Source organism: Anomalospiza imberbis, chromosome 6 (genome assembly GCF_031753505.1).
Source record: "Anomalospiza imberbis isolate Cuckoo-Finch-1a 21T00152 chromosome 6, ASM3175350v1, whole genome shotgun sequence".
Classification (NCBI taxonomy): Eukaryota; Metazoa; Chordata; class Aves; order Passeriformes; family Viduidae; genus Anomalospiza; species Anomalospiza imberbis.
In genome coordinates, this window is record NC_089686.1 from 55,216,339 (window position 1) to 55,237,761 (window position 21,423).

General features: G+C 61.9%; 4 protein-coding genes across 5 annotated transcripts; all 4 read left to right on the forward strand.

Moving 5' to 3' along the window:
- Window positions 1-22: 22 nt before the first annotated feature.
- On the forward strand, window positions 23-2,262 carry TMEM109 (transmembrane protein 109). Of its 2 annotated transcripts, none has more exons than XM_068194371.1 (4): window positions 23-160; window positions 962-1,189; window positions 1,292-1,394; window positions 1,478-2,262. In XM_068194371.1, exons 2-4 carry the CDS (start codon window positions 977-979, stop codon window positions 1,846-1,848), a joined length of 687 nt encoding a protein of 228 aa, XP_068050472.1. In that variant the 5' UTR covers window positions 23-160; window positions 962-976; the 3' UTR covers window positions 1,849-2,262. The 2 variants fall into 2 exon arrangements, with proteins under 2 accessions (XP_068050472.1, XP_068050473.1); XM_068194372.1 differs by having other exon boundaries at window positions 58-148; window positions 960-1,189.
- Window positions 2,263-2,829: 567 nt separating this feature from the next.
- On the forward strand, window positions 2,830-9,045 carry TMEM132A (transmembrane protein 132A). Its single transcript, XM_068194373.1, has 11 exons — window positions 2,830-3,041; window positions 3,854-4,062; window positions 4,138-4,725; window positions 4,802-5,157; window positions 5,581-5,739; window positions 5,816-6,008; window positions 6,079-6,222; window positions 6,296-6,498; window positions 6,734-7,010; window positions 7,219-7,410; window positions 7,487-9,045. Exons 1-11 carry the CDS (start codon window positions 2,987-2,989, stop codon window positions 8,564-8,566), a joined length of 3,456 nt encoding a protein of 1,151 aa, XP_068050474.1. The 5' UTR covers window positions 2,830-2,986; the 3' UTR covers window positions 8,567-9,045.
- A 964-nt stretch (window positions 9,046-10,009) lies between these two features.
- On the forward strand, window positions 10,010-14,108 carry CD6 (CD6 molecule). Its single transcript, XM_068194985.1, has 12 exons — window positions 10,010-10,218; window positions 11,397-11,447; window positions 11,537-11,845; window positions 11,914-12,213; window positions 12,301-12,369; window positions 12,467-12,604; window positions 12,702-12,824; window positions 12,909-13,004; window positions 13,095-13,175; window positions 13,271-13,411; window positions 13,665-13,820; window positions 13,902-14,108. The coding sequence occupies exons 1-12, from the start codon at window positions 10,164-10,166 to the stop codon at window positions 13,997-13,999; spliced, it is 1,617 nt and encodes a 538-aa protein (XP_068051086.1). The 5' UTR covers window positions 10,010-10,163; the 3' UTR covers window positions 14,000-14,108.
- Window positions 14,109-16,578: 2,470 nt separating this feature from the next.
- CD5 (CD5 molecule) lies at window positions 16,579-21,346 on the forward strand. Its single transcript, XM_068194374.1, has 10 exons — window positions 16,579-16,727; window positions 17,266-17,304; window positions 17,566-17,847; window positions 17,928-17,990; window positions 18,109-18,408; window positions 19,449-19,736; window positions 19,912-20,043; window positions 20,433-20,486; window positions 20,740-20,844; window positions 20,923-21,346. Exons 1-10 carry the CDS (start codon window positions 16,682-16,684, stop codon window positions 21,006-21,008), a joined length of 1,395 nt encoding a protein of 464 aa, XP_068050475.1. The 5' UTR covers window positions 16,579-16,681; the 3' UTR covers window positions 21,009-21,346.
- Window positions 21,347-21,423: the final 77 nt, after the last annotated feature.

Below are 21,423 nucleotides of genomic sequence, written 5' to 3' on the forward strand. Positions count from 1 at the left end.
CGCTCCCCCCGCCGGCGGGAACGGCGCTTCCCGGCGCGCACCGCGCGCCGCCGCCCGCCTCCGGCTGTTGCCATGGTGACCGCGTTCCCGGCATGCACCGCGGCGGCCCCGGGAACTACAGCTCCCGGCGTGCCCCGCGGCGGAGCCGAGGGAAGCCCCGGTGAGGGGGGGTCGGGGGGGACCCCGGGGTGGGGGGTGGAATTCGGGGAAAATTGGAGGAAATTCGGGGAAAGTCGGGGGGAAATGGAAGGGAAAATGGGCGGTGGGGGGCTCCAGGGGGGGATAGGCGGGATGAGCGAGCCGCGGTGGGGCTTCCTCGGGGGGATCCCGGGGGGACCGGGGGGATCCTGAGAGGTGGGGGGGGACAGTGGGAGGTGGGTACAGAGGGGCCTGGGGGGGATCCTGGGGGGATCAGAGGGATCCCGCAGACCGCGGAGATGTGGGTGGGGTGCGCACAGAGGGATTTGGGCATCCAGCGGGCGCTGGGGAGATCCAGGGAAGATTGGGAGGATTTTGGGGATCGTGAAGGGTGGAGGGCCCTGAGCGGGGGGGCGGGCACAGGGGCGATCGGGGGTTCCAGGGGAATGGGGGGAACTGGGCGGGGCTGGGCGCACTGGGACTGGGGAGATCCCAGGGGGATTGGGGAGAAGTGGGGAGCACGGGGGGGGTCTCGGGAGTGGCAGTGGTGGCAGTGTCCCATCCCGGAGCACCCCGCTCCCTCCTTGGGGAAGGGGTGCCCCCCCATCCCAGCCAGGCCCGGTGCCCTTGGCTATGTCCCGCTGACTGTTGTCGATCCCAAAAATAGCCGGGACACCCAGGCCTGTGCGGGGGGGGGCATGGAACTGGGCTCTGGGGCCTCCAGCCTCCCCTCCTGCCTGGGGGACCCCAAAACCAGCAAGTGGACCCCAAAACCAGCAGGGTTTCCCCCTCCCAGCACCCCCACATCTCTCTTTCCCCACAGATCCCGGGTTCCAGGATGGGGAGTGCCGTGGGGCACCGGACCCTGCTGGCCCTGCTGCTGTGGATCCCATTCCTCATGGGATCAGCGGGGGATGGAGCCAAGGATGGCCAGGAGGGATTCCGGGGACACGTCTCCACCTCTGATGACCTGCTGCTCCGGCTGGGAAGATCCACTTGGGACACCCTGGAGAACTGGGTGGGACGCCAGCCCCTGCAGATGGTGGCGGAGGTGGGATCCTGATTGCCACACCTTCCCTGGAGTTCCTTGTGCAGGTACATGGGGGGGTCTACATTCTCTTTTCCTGATTCCTTATCCCATCTTTCCCCACAGAGCGTCTCCACCACCCTCTGGATCGTTTCCTCTGGGATCTCAGCAGCCCTGACCACACTCTGTGGGATCCTGGGGGATCTCCTGGCCGCTTTCAGCATCAACGGTGAGTGGGACTCAGCCCATGGGACGGCTCCGGCCCCATTCCTGGTGCCACCGCCACCGCTGACTCCCAGATCCCATTCCCAGGCCACCGGCTGGTCCGAGCGGCAGCGCTGGCTCCCGGAGAAGTCCAGAGGGTGCTCCTGTGGGCAGTGGCCGCCCTTGCAGGATCCTGGTTGCTAGCCCGGCTTCGAGGGCTGCTGCTCCCACTGCTCCGTGGCTTGAAGCTTTTCTTTTTCCTCGGAGCCTTCCTGCATGTGGCCGCTTCCCAGGAGAGCCCCACGGTGCAGGCGGGAATGCTGCTGGGCCTGTGGGTGCTCTACGCCTTCCTGGGCAGCCTGGTGGCATCCCCGGATCCCAGCGCCCGGCTGGATGCGGCCGTCAAGAGCCTGGAGTGGAAGGTGGAGGAGCTGCGGCGGCGCCAGAAGTTCGGGGGGCCCCGGAACCGGGAGGATTGAGCGCCCCTAAAGCTTCCCCAGAGCTTGGCTCCATCATCCCAAGCATGTGTCCCCCTGCTCCACTGAGCTCCCTGCACCCCCTCCTCTGCTTCCCAGTTCTCCCAGGGGTCCTGGGAGGTCCCCATCCATCTAGGAGCACCCCAAAATCAGGGGCCGTGCCTTGCCACATGTGCCACAAGTGCCTTCACCCCAAAAGCCACCCACACACCCCAAATGTGGGAGAGGAGCTCCCACATTCCCTGCTCGCTGGGGATGTTGTCCCAGCCCAGCCGGCTTGGGGTGCAGAGGGGATCCTATTCCCCATCCCGGGGGCTCTGCTTGTTTTGGGGTCCCCCGACTGTCAGGTTTTGGGTTTTAAGCTGCTTTTTAAACGGTTTTGATAATGTGGTTTGGAATAAAGACTGATTTATCTGGCCTGGTCCCACTGCTTTCCCATGGGAAGGGGGTCAGGCTCAGAGCCACCCATCCAGTCCATACCCCCGGGGTGGGAAGGGAGGAGGAGGAAGAGGAGGAGAAGGAGGATGGTTTGTCCATGCCAGGATCCCACCGCTCTCCAGCTGCTCCTGCTGTGCTTCCCGCTCGCTCTGTGCCCCTCGCCAGGGATGTCCTTGTCCTTCCCATGTCCCCTGTATCCCTGGTGGAACAGGGAAAGGTGGATGGCAGCTGAGGGAAGAATCCCACCCTCCTGCTCTGCTCCAGGGGTCTCCGTGTGGCTTGGGGTGTCCGGTGCTGGTTGGGGCTGGGAATGGGATGAGGAGCAGGGATTGGCATGGGGATGAGGAAGAGGATGAGGAGCAGAGATGGGGATGGGGAGTGTGGGATGAGGGTCAGAATGGGGAGCAGGGATGATAATGGGGAATGGGGTGAGGATGAGAATGGGGAGCAGGGCGGGGAACGGGGAGCAGGACTCGGAATAGGGAGTGGGTTGGGATGTGGCTCGGACTGTGGAGCAGGAGCCGGAGCACCGGGCACGGCCGGGCTTTAGGACCCGGCGGGACGAGGCGGCGCCGGTGCCGGTCCCGCCCCGGCCCCATTGTCTCGGCGCGGGGGTGGAGGGACGGGAGGCACAGGCGGAGAGACAGGAGGCACCGGCGGCACCGGCACCGGCGGCACCGGCGGACGGACCGAGCCCCCGGCCATGGCCTCGGCGCCCCGGCTGGCGCTGCTGGCCGCCGCCCTGCTCTGCGCCCCGGGTAAGTGGGAACGGCACCGGGAATGGCATCGGGAACGGCAGCTGGCACCGGGAACGGCACCGGGCACCGACCCCGACCCCGCTCGGCACACCTCCCGCCGTCCTGCCGGGATCCGCTCCCGCGTGGTTCCGCAACCCGGGTCGATTCTCCCCTTTCTCCACGTTCGAGGTCCCTCCGTTCCGCCGTGATCCCGGGAGCCGGGGCGACCTCACCCCCTCCTTCTCCGCGTTCCCCGGGATCCGCGTCCCCCATTCCGCGAGGATCCGTGCCCCCTCCACCGCCTGGGATCCCGAGGGGATCACCCAGGAAACGTGGGATCCGCTGGGATCTCGAGGGGGGAACCTCCTCCCAGTCCCCACGGGAACCCGCCGCCCGAGGGACTCTCCTTTCCCCCGGATCCCGGGATCTGCCTGGCCTCTCTCCCCGTACACCTGATCCCCTAGGTGGGATCAATTCCCGGCCGTGAGGAAGCCCTGCCCGGGCATCCAGGTGGGATCTGCTCCCTGTGATGAGAAATCCATTTGATCAGGGCACTATGAGAGGGGCACCATGAGCCTGGATCCCACCCTGCAGGACACGGTTCCAGTGGGGGAATGCATTCCCACAGGGAACAGCCAGGACTGGGGGAACCGAGTGGCCCCCCCAGTCCTGATGCAGGGATGGGATAATCCTGGGATGGGGCAACCATGGCAGGGGTGACCTCAGAATGCGGTGGCCCAGGCAAGGGGTCACCCCGTGTGCTGCCGCAAAGGTGGGCACAAAGACCCCCACTTGCCACTCTTGTGCACCCATTCCCATCCTTGTCCTTGCAGTGAGGGGTGACGGGGAGCCCCCGGATCCCGTGTTCCTGCCGGCGGAGCTGGAGGTCCTTGGGGTGCCCGAGTCCTACCGGCTGCAGAGGGTGGATCAGGACGTGGCCCCCAACTCTTCCCTGCACACTCGCTCTGAGACATTCCTGCTGCTTCGTGCCGGATCCCAGGCCCTGGTCCAGGCCACCTACCCCCCATTCAGCATCCGCCAGGTAACCAGGACTCCCGTGTCCCCTGGGCCACCCCAGCGTGTCCCGGCCCCCACCACCATCCTGGTGTCCTTACAGGAGGTGTCCATGGAAAGCCCCCGCGGCTCAGCAGCTTGGGCCATCCGTGCCGTATCCCTGGAGAGCTCTGTGTCCCCTGCTGAGCCCGTGGCACGTGTCCTCTTCCATCTGCATGGGCCCGACTGGATGCCTGGGAAGCAGGATCATGCTGGGACCCTGAATCATCCCAAGGACTGGGACCATGCTGGGGTCTGGGATCACCCTGAAGTCCGGGACCACCCTAGGGGTCAGGCTCATCCCAGGGACTGGGATCATCCCAGGGAGCAGGACCACCCTGGGGTCCGGGATCACCCCAGGAACCGCGATCACCCTGGGCATCGTGACCACCCCAGGGACCAGGACCACCCTGAGCAGCAGGACCACCACAGAGTTTGGGATCACCCCAAAGACCGGCACTACCCTGGGATCCATGATCACCCCAAGTACTGGGACCACCTCAAGGACCAGGACCACCATGAGCAACAGGACCACCCTGGGAACTGGGATTCTTCAAGGGATTGGGATCACTCCAGAGCTCAGGATCTCCCCTGTGTCACCCTCCACGCTCACCACCGCGGGCGGGTGGCCCGGGGGACGTGTCGCCTGCAGGTCAGTGCTACCCTGGGGCCCCTGGGGACCCACAGCTCCCCCCCAGCCTAATCCCAGGACCCCCTCTCCCCTGCAGGCCCCACTGGGCGTGTGCGTGGTGGAGCTGGAGATCCCTCCACGCTGGTTCTCCCTGGGATCCCTCCATTCCCACCGGAGCCACCGGCGGGATTCCGACTCCGTGGAGCCTCTGGAGCGCCCAGAACCGGCTGAGCTGCGCTACAGCGTGGGGGAGTGCGGGGGTCGGGAGCATGAGGCTCCCAGAATCCTGGGAATGCTGGAGCTGCGGGCAGGAGAGCCGGAGCGGCGGCAGGAGGTGCGTCTGGACGAGAAGGTGCTGCTGCGTGTCCCCAATGTCCCCCTGCGGCCCGGGCAGCACTTCACGGCCACCATCGCCCTGCGCCACAACTTCACCGCCGACAGCCTGACCCTGAGGTGAGAGCGGGGACAATGGGGACAGCGGGACAGTGTGGGACGCTGTGTGACACTGTGTGAAAGTGTGTGACTGTGAGTGACTGACACTGTGTGCCAGTCTGTGACATTGTGTGGCAATTTGTGGCAGTATGTGAACATTTGATACCATGTGCGCCGAGTGACACTGTGTGACAGTGTGACTGTGACACTGTGTGACACTATCTGATGCCAGCCGACAGGATCTGATACTGCGTGACATTGTGTGACTGTGAGTGACACTGTGTGACAGCGAGTGACTCCGGGTGATTGTGAGTGACGCTGTGGGACACCGTCTGACACCACCTGACATCGTGTGACACTGTTTAACACTGTGTGACATTTTGGGGCATTGTGTGACACCATCTGACACCGTGTGACACCGCGTGACACTGTGTGCTCCCACAGGATCAAGGCCAAGAAGGGCCTGCAGGTGGTCTCCGCCCATCCCACAATTCCCAGCGCCTGGAGCGTGCACCTCGAGCGTTCCCGTGGTCCCAAGCACTCCACGGCTGTGGTGACATGCCGGCGACTTGGGGACATCCCTGCCATCCCTGACAGCTCCAGGTAGGGAATATCCCAATAGCCCCATCCCGGTGGGAATTATGGGTTGTTCCACCCTGATCCCGTTGCGGTGCTGCAGGGTGTCCGAGCCGGCCGCGTTCCTACACCTGGATGTGGCGGTGGAAAACGGGACAGGGGGGCTGGCGCCGGCGCGGCCCCTCACGTGGCAGGTGGAGTATCCCGGCCAGGATCCCGAGGCACAGAAGGACAAACTGGTCTGGGAAATCCAGGTGTCGGAGCGGGACGTCCGTGCCCTTGTCCCACTGGTGCAGGTGGGTGTCCCCACCCCATTCCAGCCCTCCATCCTGTGGGAAGCCCCCCCTCATCCCACTGTGCTTCCAGGAGCTGGAGATCCTGAACACGGCGCCACTGACTGGGATCCCCCGCGTTATCCCGGTCAAACTGGTGGCTGTGGAAGCAGGGGGTGGAGTGTCCGAGCTCACGGATCCCGTAGGATGCGAATCTGCTGACAAGCAGGTGCTGCAGGTGAGTCCTGCTATCCCCTCGTTATCCCGCCTCACCCTGGGAGATTCCCATGGAATTCTGCGTGCCCTTGCAGGTGTCGGATTCCTGCGACCTGGTGTTCGTGGGGGGCAAGGAGAGCCGAGGGGCGCGGGGGGCCCGTGTGGATTTCTGGGTGCGCCGGCTGCGGGCGGAGCTGAGCTTCTCCGTCTGGGCTCCGCTGCTCCCGCTCCGTGTCCAGCTGGGAGATCCCATCCTGGAGCAGCTCCGTGGCTGGAGACTGCCCGGGGGGCCTGACAGGTGAGGCCTACAGAATGGGATGGTGGGAAAAGGGGGAGACGGGAATGTGGCCGGGACCTGACGTGTGGGGATGCATCAGTGAGCCCCCCACACACTCCTGTGTCCCAGGATTCTTGTCACTCTGTTGTGGAATCCTGGTCTCCGTGTCCTGCAATCCCTGTTCCCCTGCCCCTGGGGAACCCCCTTGTCACCCATCCTGGGACTCTTGTCACCCTGTCTTTGTCCCCTGTCCCAGTGCCGTGGTGGAGTCCGAGGACCCCGCAGAGGAGCCGGAGCGGCGGGCGCGGGGCTGCCGGCCCCAGTTCCAGCGCACGGGGCTCCGTGTCCTAGCACACTTTGTGGCCCACCCCCTGGATGGCGGCCGTCACCTGTCCTACCTGCCCGGCCCTGAGTGGCTCCTGGATGTCACCCACCTGGTGGCTGCCCAGACCCGTGTCCAGGACCCCCGTGTGGCCTCACTGGAAGCGGGGGCTGTGGTGGTGGGCCGGGAGCCTGGAGTCACCTCCGTGGAGGTAAATGGGAGTTGTTTGGGGGATCCTGGGAAGATTTGGGGGTGTGGGAAGACTGCAGGGATGGAGCTGGGGGACTGGAAATTATCCCAGTGGCAGCTGGGCAGGATACAGGGAGGCAGGGAACTGAGGGGCTGGAAAGGCTGGCACAGGATGGGAAGAGGAAACAGTGGCCGTGAGGAATGTTGGAGGACTCACAAGCTGCTTCCAGGTGCGCTCCCCGCTCTCCAACTCCATCCTGGGGGAGCAGACCCTGGTGGTTTCTGAGGAGAAGGTGACAGTGACAGAGCTCCACGCCCAGGTGGTGGCTGGGCTCTCCTTATCCCTGCGGACACATCCGGATCATCCTGGCGTGGTCACCACCACTGTCCTGGGGACACCCACGCTACGGGCCCTCAAGCAGGTGAGATGGGTGGGGGGTGACCCCAGTCTCCCCAGTGTCCCCCAAACCTCTGCCATCCCGCTTGTCATCCTGCCAGGAAGCGACCCTGTCCATCTGGTTGTCCTTCTCTGACCACACGCTGGCCCCGCTGGAGCTCTACGGGTGGCACGACGTGGCCTTGACCGTGACGTCCCTCGACCGCACCGTCGCCACCGTCAGGGGGTCCCCTGGGGTCCCCGCTGCCCACCCGTGGGTGGTGGCCGAGGGTCCAGGCCGGGGGGCCCTGCTTCAGCTCAGCCTGCACCCCCCGGATGTGTGCCGGCGTGGCCGGCACCGCGCGGCCGCCCTTGCCACCGGCACCGCCTGGCTCGAAGTGGGGGTCCCCTCTCCCGGGAGCCCCCGGCCATTCCCGCGGGCTGAGGGCGCCATGTCCGGGGAAGCGGTGACCGTGGGACAGAGGGACCCCGCGGGCGTGGGGCCAGCAGCCACCAAGCTCCAGGGGTCTTCCTCGGAGGAGGAGGATGAGGAAGGCTACGGACGCAACCGTGTCGGCATGGAAGAGGAGGAGGAAGAGGAGGAGGAGATGGTGAAGGCTCCGGAGCGGGTGACTGACCTGGAAATTGGGATGTACGTGCTCCTGGGAGTCTTCTGCCTCGCCATCTTCATCTTCCTCGTCAACTGCATCTTCTTCGTGCTCCGGTACCAGCAGAAGGAGCTGCCCGAGCCGGGCGGGGCCCCCTCGGCCCCCCAGCCCCACAACTGGGTCTGGCTGGGCACCGACCAGGAGGAGCTGAGCCGGCAGCTGGATCGGCAGCAGCTGGATCGGCCACAGCCGGATCGCCGGCAGCCGGAACCCCCGGCATCCCCGGGCCCCCCCTGTGGCTGCGGGGGCCCCCCGGGCTCCAGCGAGGACGGGGCTCCCCCCGGCTCCCCAGCCCCCGGAGCGCCGCCCACCCGCAAGGAGGGATCGGCTCCAGGCGGCGGCCGCAGGAAGCGGGTGGAATTTGTCACCTTTGGCCCCCCCCGTGTCCCCGAGGAGCCCCCGCCGGCATCCCCCCACGTCCAGTCTATCCTGGTGGCCAGCGAGGACGACATCCGCTGGGTGTGCGAGGACATGGGGCTGCGGGATCCCGAGGAGCTCCGGAGCTACATGGAGAGGATCCGCGGCAGCTCCTGACCCCGAGGGGGCGACTCCCGGACCCCCCAAATTCCCGGGCAAACCAGTAAGGGCCCGACCTCCTCCCCGTGCCGTGCTGGGGGGACACCGACCCCCCTTCCCAGCGGGATGGGCCGGGGACCACTGGTGGCCTCCTGGGACCACCCCGAGGTGCCCACAGAGGGTGAGGGGGGGTTCTCCTAGCCCAATCCTTACAGGGGCAGGATCCCGGCGGCACCAGGGAGGAATTTGGGATGATCTTACTGCTTTGGGTCTCATTGCGACATGGTGTTCATAGTGGTGATGATAATGGTGGTGATGATTCCTGTGGTCTGATCCCGGGGAGGATCCTGTGTCCCCCCCACCTTCACCCCGGCCACGCATCCGTTTTGTACACATTTTTTATCGGGAATGCCCGGGAAGGGGCTGCCAGGGGCTCGTATTTATGGAAACTTTTTAATTCTGACGTTGTTACAAAAATAAAGTATTTAAAAAAACAATTGGAATTCTCCTCCATGCCATTTCCTCTGATCCCGACACCAGGTCCCACCCTGCCCTCATGGCAGTGCCAGGCTCCTGGGAATGGGCACATGCCCTTGACCTTGGCTCCACGTGGGAGCTGGTCACGAGATTGGATCCAGGGCTGGGCCTGGCTGTGGCCCAGCTGGGGTCACCTTGGGATAAGGGATCTCCTTCCTCCCTCTCCTGCCATCCTCCTCCTCCTCCCCCTTTCCAACCCCAACACCAGCCTGGTACTGCATGTCCTCCCCACGGCCAGTCCCCGACATTCCCAAATGTCCCCTCAGCACCTCCCTTTATTTAGGGGTGCCATGGGGATTCCCACTCTGTCAGCTTCCCAGTAAGTCCCAGCAATCCCAAGACACCCTGGGTAACAGCAGGAGATCCCCCACCCCATCCCCCTGCTCCCAGCTTCCCCAAACTTCCCAAAACTCTGCTGAGATGGGGTGACTGGAGTCCTGTCCCCTCTTCCCAGCATCCTGGGTCCCCAGGTGTTCAGCTGGACCCCAGCGCTCACCCACGGTGGGAATCAATGTCTCCTGGGATGCCCCACCCCCCATTCATGGAAATTCCAGCCTTACCCCTCACCTAATATTCCAGGAGGGTCCTGGGGTGATCCTGCGTGTGCTGGAAGACACTCAGGATGTGGAGCTGCAGGTAATACTGACTCCAAAAAACAGGGAGAAGAGGGGAATTCCTGGCTCTTCATCACTCCACAGATGTCCCACATCTCGGGAGGCCCTGTGTACCCCCAAGCCACCACCCCAAATCCATGACCCTGAGGCACAAATGAGCTGCAGATCATGATGGCTCCACCAGATCTGTGTCCCCTGGGGTGGGAACACCAGATCCACGAGGCTCCCGTGCCCCACAGGGTCTCTGGGGTCCCCAAAACCCCATTTCCTCCCTGCCAGGGCAGGATGGAGCCACCTCATCACCCTCCTCCACCCCACAGCACTGAGTCGGCTTCCTGCCCTCTGCCACACTCCCGGAGCTGCCGGAGCGCGGGGACACGACCACGCCGTGTCCCCAAGCTGCTGAGAGAGGGACCCCCTGAATCCCAGACCCCTGAATTCCATGGGGCTGCCCCACTGAGGGGATGGGGGGGCTCTGCCTGCTCTTGGTGTCTCTTGCTGCCGTGGCACCTGCACAAGGTATGTCACTGTCCCCATCCTGGCCCCTGCCGTCGCTCTCTTGGGACCTTGGGGCGGTGGAGCCACAGATTTGGGGGGCAGGGACCTGCCACCTCCCTGGGATGGGGAGCACTGGAGGTCCTGGGGGGTCCCCAACAGGGGTGTCAGTGGTGGAGGATGCTGCCCTTTAACGCACTGAGGTGGAGGGAAGGGGATCCCTTGAAAGAGTATCCTAAGGCTTGGGGATTCTCCTAAAGGTTAAAAGGCCCCCTTGGGTCGCCCCCAAAAGCACCCTGGGAACACCTAGAAGAGGACCCCAAGCCCCTAAAGGTGCTCTCAAAGCCATCCCACCTACAATCCCTTCAGGAACGTGGTGACACTCAGGGCCTGAAGCCTATCCTGTCTCTCATGTGTCCCCTGGATTTGGGATGTGATGCCACCTGTCCTCCCCACCCTGGCAGGAATTGGGATTGTTTGGCTGCCAAAATGTCTGCCAGGAGCTGCTTCGAGGCCTCCAATCGATCAGGAAACGGCCCCATCACTCCATTTCCGCCCTTCTCACACCTCCATCCCCACCCGGAGCAGATCATTCCCACCTTCTCCCCTCATCCCTGGCCTTTTCCTTGAACATTTTAACTCCAATCCACACCGCACCAGCTCTGGTGTCACTTCCCAGGATTCCCACCCAAGCAGCCCCCTGGATGTCTCACTTCTGGGGCTGAATCCTTCCCCCTGGAGGAGCCAAATGTGGCATTTTTAGGGATAACTGGATCATCCACTCACCTGTGGCTCTGGAATGGGTGTAGGCAAGTGGGTACAGACAGGTCCAGACCCTCTGTCTGCAGGGATGAGCTGGAAGGTGGGAACAACACAAATGCAGGACGACATCCCAAATTTCAGCTCTTCCACTGCCAAGTCATGTCCCAGTATTCCCATATTTAAGGCCAAATTATCCCAGCAGATTCCACACCAGGATTTAGCCCCGAGAAACATCCTGGGGCACACAGGGTTTGATTTTTGGGATGCAACAGTTCCATGACCACTTTGCCAGAGCCTGGAGGGATTCCTACTGTGCCACTCACAGCTGGGAGAATCCTCTTGGCCACATTTATTGGGTTTGGGATGCACTCCTCCAAACTGGGAATCCTGAGGGCCTCAGCTCCTCATCCCTCTATCCTTTCTCCCCACAGTCCCCACAGAAACGATGGGACCTCCCACTACTCCGACTGGGAACACCTCGGTGACACCGGGTGAGTGTGGGAGGGTGAGGGACATCCTTGCACTCACTTTTTGGGATTCTGGGATAACGCCAGGTCACCTTTCCCAGTGCATCTCCCAGGTCCCAGAGCGCTCCGGTTGGCGGGTGGCCGGAGCCGCTGCGAGGGCCGGGTGGAGCTGGAGCAGGAGGGGACATGGGGGACGGTGTGTGACGACGGCTGGGACATTCCCGACGCCGACGTCGTGTGCCGCCAACTCCAGTGCGGCCACGCCGTGAGAGCCCACGGCAATGCCACCTTCGGCCGCGGACATGGCCCCATCCTCCGGGATGAGGTGGGATGCGAGGGACACGAGCGGGACCTCTGGGAATGTCCGGCCGTGCTGGAGCATGACTGCAGCCACAAGGAGGACGCCGGCGTGGTTTGCTCAGGTGGGTTTGGAATATTCTGGAGCCGGGGATGTGGGTGGCGCATCCTCATCTCTGTGCTCTTCCCACAGAACACCAGGAGTGGCGGCTCTCCGGAGGCCGGGACAGATGTGCCGGCAGGGTGGAGGTGTTTTTCCGTGGCACTTGGAGCACGGTGTGTAACAGCACCTGGTACGGGATGGAGGCCACGGTGCTGTGCCGGACGCTGGGATGCGGGGATATGCTCCAGCGGCCTTCCTTCAGACACACACTTCCCGGGAAGATGACGTACCTTTGCGGGAGCCTGCAACCCTCGCTGGCACAGTGCCTCTGGATCTTCAATAAATCCGCTCCCTGCTACCAATCCTGGGCTGCCGGGGTCATCTGCAATGGTGCCGCATCCTTCCCGATGGGATTTGAGGTATGGCCTTGGTCCTGCTCTCTCCCAAGCATCTAATTTCTGTTCCTGCCCTTTCCAGGCTCCCAGGGTTTGGACACACCAACGCCCGTGGCTGAGGTGACGCCCAGGAATGTCACTGTCCTGCACGGTGAGTGCCCGAGCCCTCGGCCATTCCCTGGGACCAGGGTAAAATTCTCAGGAGGAAATATTCGTGTGAGATGAGCTGTGTCCATTCTCTGTCCCAGCCGAGGAGGGGACCCCAACCTTGGGGACACCACCAGTGGACAATCCCCTCTTTGTCCTGTGCCTGGTGCTGGCCGCGCTGCTCCTGCTCTCCCTGCTGGCCCTTTCCGCCGCCCTGCTGAGGCTGAGGAAGAGGAGCGGTAAGGGATTCTGGATCTGGACACGGAATTAGGACACAATCCCCACTTTTTGGGCTCAGCTCAGCCATGGAGTGGGTGCATCCCTTTGTCCCCACAGCCATGTCCTCCTTGGGAATACCCATGCCAGTCCTGGTGACCCACAGCTCCCAGAGCCCCAATGCACGCTCCACGATCCCCAACGACTACAGGGAGACTCCCACCAGCCTTCCCAAAGGATCAGGTTGGTCTGGCAGGTCCTCCCAGGGGCTGTGGGGCCAGAGGTGCAGGCTGGTGACAGATGCCACATCCCCTTGTCACTCCCCAGACTGTCTGGTCACAGCCATTTCCAAGGATTCTGATTCCGACTCAGAATATTATGAGTTCAGCAGCAAGCCTCCCGTCGCCCTGTCCACCTTCTACAGTGAGCATCCCACTTTCTCTGGGATCCCTGACGACGTGTCCCGGGATCTCTGTCACCCAGGATGTTCCCACCCCTCTCCCCTTCCCACAGACTCCCTGCGACGTCATCCCAGGGAGGATCTTCTCCCTCTGAGACCTAGCCAGGACAGGATGGAGCCACTCCCTGAAGATGGTATGACACAAGAAGGGTCTATCCCATGGATGGAAGGGTGGCCACCCCTTCTTCCAATATGTTTGTTCCCACATTTGATGTCCTTATTCCCATAGAGCCGGCCAGGCCGGGCCCCGCACTCCGCAGCTCCTCCAGCTCATCCTCATCCACGGAGCCCTACTGGAATGGCAGCATTCCCCCCCCTGCCCATGGCACCCCGTGGCACCCAGCAGCCACCAGCCATGGCTACGGCACAGGTGGGAACTGGGGGAGCAGGGATGGGAGCAGGGATGGGGAGACCCCAAGGATGGGAGAAAGGGATTCAGAGACCACAGGGATGGGGAGGGAATGGAGGTTCAGGGACCCCAAGCAGAGGAGCAGGGATGGGAGCAGGGATAGAGGGACCCCGAGGATGGGAAGATGGATGGGTTCAACCTCAGTGAGGAAACGGGACCCCACGGAGCGGGAGCAGGGCTGGACAGTGCCAGTCAGTGACTCTGTTCCTCCCAGTTCCCCCGGCAGCGCCCGCCCCAGTGCCCTCCCAGCCCTGGGTACCTGCAGCTCCAGCAGATCCCGATCCCGATGGCAGCTCCAGCACCTCCTCGGGGGAGTGGTATGAGAACGTGCAGGAGACGGAGCCCCCCAGAGATCCCTCCTCACATCCAGGTGAGGATCCTGCGCTGGAGGTGGGGCACACAGGCAGTTCCGGGAAGTCCCAAATCCTCCTGATGGGCTCTGTTTCTGCAGGCTGGTCAGATCCATCCTGTCCACTGGGGGAACAAGGGGAGGATCCCGACTTTTCTGAGGGCAGCGACTACGATGACATCCAGGACTCTGCCTACTGAGCCTGTCCCATCACTCCAGAAGCCAAATCTCCTGGAATTCTCTGGCTATCTCCTCCAGAATTCTTCAGCCATCTCCTCTGTTCTGCCATTAAAAGCTTTTCCCACCGTGTCCCTTGTCCACAGGGATGTCACCAGCCCTGCAGTGAGGCTGGGCCTCCAAGTGCTCCCACTTGCCCACTAAGTGACACAAAGATGGCCAAATATCCCACTCCCAGCCCACAGGAGCAGGGAAGGGGGCAGCAGGGATCCAGCTCCATAGCACCAGGGGTGGAAATTAAACTGCAGGAAGGGCGGACATGGAAGTCCCACACGTCCCCCCAGAGCTTGCCTGCACCCTTCTGAGACAGTCCCCATCCTGGGAACATGCTGTCCATAAATCCTGTCCAGGAAGGCTCCAGAGATGCTGGAAGGGAAGCCACTGAGGTGCCACCCCAAACCCACTGGATGGGTGGGATGTAGCCCCCAAACCCTTCAGTACCTCCCAATCCATCCATATCCCTAAAGGAAGCTGGAGCCAAGCAGCTTCCTGGAGCCAAGCTCCACCCCAGCTTTGGGATTCGGGGGTGCTCCCAGCTGGGAGGGGCATAGCACCCATCCATCACCCCGGGACTGGGACCCCTCTGCCCCACTCCCTGCCGCCCATCCCAAGCCGGCTGCTCCCGCCCCGGCCCCGCTGTCGGATTTCTGTCTCCCTGGGGAGGAGGTCGGGGTTTAGCTGCACCCCAAGTGGAAAATGTGGTGCGCCCTCCCCCCCCCCGACATCCTCCAGCTGTTTGCTGAGCGAGAGGCCCCGCACAAAGGAGCCACGACAACGGAGGAAATCCCAAAATAGCAGCAAAACCCCAACAAAGGGCACGGGGCGAGGCGAGGGCTGAGAGCGGAGCGGGCACGCGGCGGGCACGGGGGGTGCCCCAGCCCCGCTCCGGGCTCCGGGTGCCGGGGGGGGCTGGGAAGGAGGTGATGATGTTGGGATTGCTGGGACTGTGGCATGGACAGGCCTGGAGGGATCGATGAATTGCGGGGGGTCCTGACATCCTGGAGGGGCCCTAAAATTCAGGGGGTATCAATGTACTGGGTGGGATCCCAATGTGAGAGGGGTAGCAGTGTCCTGAGGGTGCTGATTCCCAGGAGAGCACCAATTCCCTGGGGATAACAAGGCCATGGAAGGTACCAAAGCTTTGGGGGGCACCAATTCCCTGGGGATAACAAAGCCCTAGAGAGCATCAGTTCCCTGGAGATACCAAGAGCTTGGGGGTACCAGTTCCCTGGGGACACCAGTGCCCTTGGACTGTGACAACCCAGCCCATGACCACCTAGGCAAGGTGTCACCACCATCCCCATATCAGTGCCAATCGTTCCTCCCAGCTGCTCCTGCCTGGAAAATCCCCCTTTTCCTCATCATTATGATCCGACAGCCGACAAGCCCCTTCCCGCTCGCTCCAAAGGCAGCTCCTGCTTTTTAAAAGGCTCCTCACGGCAAGCAGCCTTGTCAGCACTTCCCAGCGCCCCCCAGACTCCCCCCGGGAAGGGATTCCAATCATCCCGAGCTGCCACGGCACGCTCAGGATGCCGAGCTGACTCGCAGCGCCCGAGGCAAGGCGGATGCTCAATCCGAACACTAATCCTGTCCCTGGGATCTCATGATCTCCAGAGGCAGTCACGGCTCTGAGGGAAGGGCTGGACACCATTCTCCATGGGGGTCACACACCCCTGGATAACAGGATCTTTCCTAGAGGCACAGCGTACGGGGATGTTTGAAGTGAATCCCAAATTTCAGGTTGATTTTGGGGGATTGCAGCTTGAGGCTTGTGGGAGGACTCACTGCTCCTGTGGGAGCAGGCATGGGAATTGCACCCCTTTTCCAGGGAATTTTCAAAGCCAAAGTGGGTGGGGAGCAGCTCCAGGATCCCCATGTGGGATATGGGGGCCTGCTCCCATCAGGATGAGCAGAAGCCCCGGGATAACTGGGATGGGAACAAGAGATGGCTACAGGGAGCACCCAGATGCTGAGATCCGACTCCAGGGCTGGGGACTGGAGCATCCACGGATGGTGGAGCAGGATGGGATGGGAAGCTCCATCCATCTCTCCTTCCAGCAGGAATACCACAGAGTCAATGGAAATCAGCTGCCTCATTAGCATGCCTGACCTGGATTCAGAGCATTTAATTAGGGCACAATCAATTAACGCCTCTGCCCTGCCCGGGTCCAGCATCAATGGTGCCCACGTGCCCTTGCAGGGGTGTAGGGTGTCCCTGGAATGCCAGAACCTGGGATGTGCCTGGATAAAACCTTCCCCCATCCCATTCCTGAGGGTAATCATAGGGTTTTAGGGTATGCCAGGATGGGCATCAACTCCTCTGTAACTCTGGGGGCCTCAGGGACCCCCAAATCTCCCTCGGCACTGGATATATTCACTAGCTCCCTTTCCTAGAGCTGCGGAGACCCTGGGATTTGGCAGGGGCTGAAGCCCACATGTTTCTCACCCCTTTCCTCTCATGCTTGGCGGGACCCAGGGAGGCAACGGAGTCTTCAAACGGGCCCAGAGGTGACGTCAAAAAACCACAGAGGGAGGAAAAACAGCCGGTTCCTGTCCGGGCCCCCTCCCTTGCCTGCTCCGGGCCGGGCAGCGGAGGCGGCGGAGCCCCTGGAGCCTCCCGTGCCCCCATCCCACCAGCGGAGCCCATGGCAACCCGGCTGCCCATCCTGTGCCTCCTGCTGGGAATGTGGGGTGAGTATCAGGCACCCTGGCCTTGGTGCACCGCTCAGACCTCGTGGCAGAACCCGCCCCGGTTTTCCCGCTCCCAGCGGGATCAGCACCTTGAGTGAGCCACAGTTTGGGGCTTGGGGTGGGAAGCACCCTGGTGACCCTGCAAACCCCCACCCACCTCACTCTGGGGGTCCCAAGGGTCCCAAGATTGAGCCAATGGTGCTGAGGGCAGCCAGGTATCCCCATATCCTCATTCCCTGCCAGCTCCCATCCTTCCCTCCGTCTTCATGTCACCATTCCCGAACATTCCACCCAGGAGCAGGGCTAATTAGCGTTAATTGGCAGGGCCCTTGTCTTTTCTCAGCCCTAAAGATCCCCCAGCAGATGGATGGGGAAGCAGCAAGCCACCTTTCTCCCCCAAAAATCCCAGTTTCTCCACAAAATCCCCCTTTTCCCTAAAAGAACCATCAATGGGCCTAGCAGTGGAGCCGCTGTCCCAAACTCAGGGTCCCCAGGGCGGGATGCGGGATTGACACCCCATTTCTGCTCTTTCTTGCAGCTATCCCTGACCATGGAGGAGCCACCTGGATCCCTGGAAGTGAGAATCTGGGGAGCAGCCCTTTGGGAATGCCTCCACAGCTCCATGAGCATGGCGGGTGCTGGAGTTGCATCATCCGGAAGCGGCGTCGCGGGGTCCCAGCTCAGGCCCCCACATTCCCTCGACCCCTCCACGCTCCCATTCCTTGCGCTGCTTCCCAAGGCCCACACCAAGGGCTTTTCCGTCATTCCCAGGGTGAAAACCTGCTGGGAAGGGAAGGAAAGCCCCTAACAACGGTGTTTTCCCGGTGTTTTCCCACAGAACCCACACTGAGACTCACCAGAGGCGGCTGCCGCTGCACTGGGATACTGGAGGTGAACTGGGAAAACCAATGGAGAACGATTTGCTGGGAGAGCGTGAGCGTGGATGACCTGGACTGGGTCTGCCAGCAGCTGGAGTGCGGCCCCCTGACCTCTGAGCCCTTGGAGCTCATCATTCCTGGTGGGAAAGGGCCACAGAGTCAGCCCACGAGGTGCAGGTACCCATTGGGATGCCACTGGGAGCTGGAAAACTGCACGGAACACGCCATTGTTGCCTGTAGAGGTGAGCCTGGACCCCCAGCCCGGCCACCTCAATCCCTAGGGATCATCCATTCCCACGTGGTTCCTCTCTTCTCATTCCAGAGCTAGTGAAAACCACCCCCAAGCCCCCAACGGCACCCCCGGCCACCACCCCGGAGCCCACGGGTAAGCACCTCATCCCGAGGAATCCATAGCCTCAAATTTGGGAACTTCTTGGTCAATAATGGAAAAAAAGCCATCCCAATCCTTAGCACTTCCTCTTTCATCACCAATCCCTCTCCAGGACCCCCCAGGCTGCGGCTGGTGGACGGGAATTTCAGCTGCTCCGGCTTCCTGGAGCTGCACAAGCAGGGGCTGTGGGGGGCCGTGGCGAGCATCCCGCAAAGCTGGACACATCTGGTCACCCCCATCTGCCGGGAATTGCACTGTGGCACTGCTGGGAGCAGCCACGGCGAACCGGATCCAGGGATCCACCTGCCGGTGCGGTGGGAGGCGGTGGATTCCTGCGGGAGCCGCTCCCTGCTGGACTGCTTCAACAGGACCAGCTCCCGAGGGAAAACGCCTGTCTTCATCACCTGCTCAGGTGAGAATGGTCCTGGAGCATCCATGATTTCCGGCTCCACTGGGATACCCCGGGGGGATTTTGGGGCCAGAACAGAGAACCAGCCCCATCTCAGCCTGCCCCATGGTCCCCATCCACCCACTCCTGCTCTTCCTCTCTGGGGTGCAAAGGCAAAACAGGAAATCTCAGTTCCCGGCAGCGCTGAGCGCGGCAGTTCCGAGGAGGGAGATAGGCCATGGCAGCATCCCAAATTCCAGCTGGGGGTGGGAAACACTGGCAGACACCACGCTGTGGGCATCCTGCTGTGGGCAGATCCCTGAGCAACTTCCACGCCTCAGGCATTTCCCTGAGCACCTTCCACACCTTGGGCATCTCCATGCTCCCATCATCTCCCTGCCTCGGGAGGGAGATCCATGTCCCTGGGTATTTTCCCTGCCACAGGCATATCCCTTCTTTTCCATTACCCTCTTCCCTGCTACAGGCATGTCCCTGCTAGAGCATCTTCCCCTTGCCATGAGCATCTCCCAGCCACAGGCCTCTCCCTGTCATTTTCCATGAGTGTTTCCCTGGAAATCAGCTCGGTGCCAGCTCCATGGCGCAGAGAGCCAAGCCATGAAGCTCGGAGCAGGCTCCTTGTGGGTCCTGCCATCTGCCCCAGCTTGGAATCCCGTGGGATCTGGGGGTTTAATGGACTGTGGCAGCTGGCAGAGCCAGCTTCCATGCTGCATTTCCCGTGGGAAGAGTTCAAAGCTCCTCCATGCCTGGCTCTGGTTTGGTTCAGTCCCTGCGGCATGAGGGGGGATGCTGGGAGCATCCATGTGCCAGGAGTTGGTGCTGGGAGAAGGAGGAGCATGTGCCAGTGGTATCCCTGTGGATATCATCCCTGTCTGCCTGTGGTTCTGACTCCTGTTCCCACAGGCCTGACCCCACTCCATGGATCTGACCCTTGTCTTCCCATGGATCTGCTCCCTCTCCTTGTGGATTTCACCCCTCCCCATGGGTCTGACCCCTCCCTATGGATCCAACCCCTCTCCCTACGGCTCTGCTCCTCTCTCCCACAGATTCCCAGCCGCGGGCCCTGCGGAGGCTGGCAGCCGGCCCCACTCCATGCGAAGGGGACATCCAGGTATTCCATGCGGGACAGTGGTGGGATCTGTGTGACTCTGGAGCAGCGCAGCGAGACAAGCGTGGCCAGCAGATCTGCCGGGAGCTGGGCTGCGGGAATCTCACTTCCAGCATGGAAATCCGGGAGCCTCCCTCGACGGGAGTCACCTGTGGGCTTGAACCCCTGCACCTCTGCCAGCCCAGACTTGGGAATATCCGGAGCTGCTCCCGGACCAGAGTTGTGTGTAAGCCAAGTGATTCCTGCGGTGCTGGGAGCTGGAATTCCCACACCTGTGGAACGAGCAGGGACAGGGGGACCAAATCCACGTGGGATTTGGGTTCCTGGTGGGGTAGTGGATATTCACATCTCGGCACCAACCTCCAGCTGGGCACATCCGGTGACATCCATGCTCTTCCCAGGCCAGGACTCAAAGCCGCTTCCCACTGGAACCTCTGCTGGAACCGTCGTGAGCATCTGCCTGGCCCTGCTGCTTTTCCTCATCCTTTTCCTGATCTGTGGCCCTCCTGCTTATCGGAAGCTGATGAAGAGAAGTAGGGGACAACCTCGGGATCCTCATCCTTCTTTTCTTCATTTTCCTGCTCCACCATCCCCACATGCTGGCTCAGGGCTGGCAGCTCCATGGATGCTTCCCTAAACTCCTTGGAGGGGGGGATTTGGCTGCTCAGCCTGACAGATCCCCCTGTCCCATTATCCCCAGACCTGCCCCATTGTCCCCAAGCCTGTCCCACACAGAGTGTGGGAGTGGGAAGAGGGATTAAGCTCCAAGTGGACACAAAAGAGCAGGTGGAGGATCCTGGGGGGGGGATTATTGGGAAAGGGGGGGATTATTTGGGATGCCATATGGGGCTGGCGGGGGGGAAGCAGCTGTGGGAAGGATCGGCAAGATCCTTGGAGACACAATTCCCCCTCTCTCTCTCAGTCTCCAAGAAGAAGCAGCGCCAGTGGATCGGCCCCACGGGACTCAACCAGACGGGTGAGGAGCAGCTCGCTGGGGAGCTGGGAATGGGATTTGGAGTTCCTGGGGATGGATCTGGGGTCTGGGTGGGCTGTTCCCCCCTGGATCCTGGCACAAGGGCCCTGGATCTCACTTCCTTTTGGAATCTAATTCATCCAGGAGATGCAGGTCTGAAGCAGGGGCCAATTTTACTCAGCCCCTTCCCAGGTGGGTTTGTTCCCTCCAAACTGCTGTTCCAACCCCAAAATCCCAATCCTGCTATTTTCTCCAGTGTCTTTCCACCGCTCCAGCACGGCTCCGAGGCCTCGGGGACAGGGAGGGGACAACGACTACGCTCAGCCCCCCAAAAAGAGCTCCCAGCTCTCTGCTTACCCAGGTAAGTGCTGGAAGGGGCTCCTTCCCGTTCCTTTTCCATGGATGTGCATCCAGTGAGCTGCATCCATGTTCTTCACAGCTCTGGAAGCAGCATGCCAGCGTTCCAACCCTCCGGATAACTCCTCGGACAGCGACTACGACCTGCACTCCGCCCGCAGGTTGTGATTCCCTGCTTCCCAAAGGAGCTGATCCCACCTCCCACCTCAGCTTTGGGGGCATCCCAGCACTCCAGCACCCTTCCAGGAGCACTTCCCAGCCTCCTCATGGGAGAAAAGGAGGTTTTCGTTTTTTTTTTTTTTTTTTTTTTAAGCTATTTATAGGAATTTAAGAGCTAGGTGGGGGTGCAAGGAGCCCTTTGGAATAGTGGGATCACCAGCTTCTCCAAACGAGGATAAAGAGTTGGGATGATGGATAAAGGTATAGGGATGCAAGGGTGGGAATACTGAGAATGAGTCTGAGATATTTAATAACCAACACCTGTAATAAAATCGGGGTTTTGTACTGACTACACCTTGTCCTCTTCCTTCTATTATCCTAATGTGATTCCAAACTCCCACTCCGGAGGGAAAAGCGAGACAGG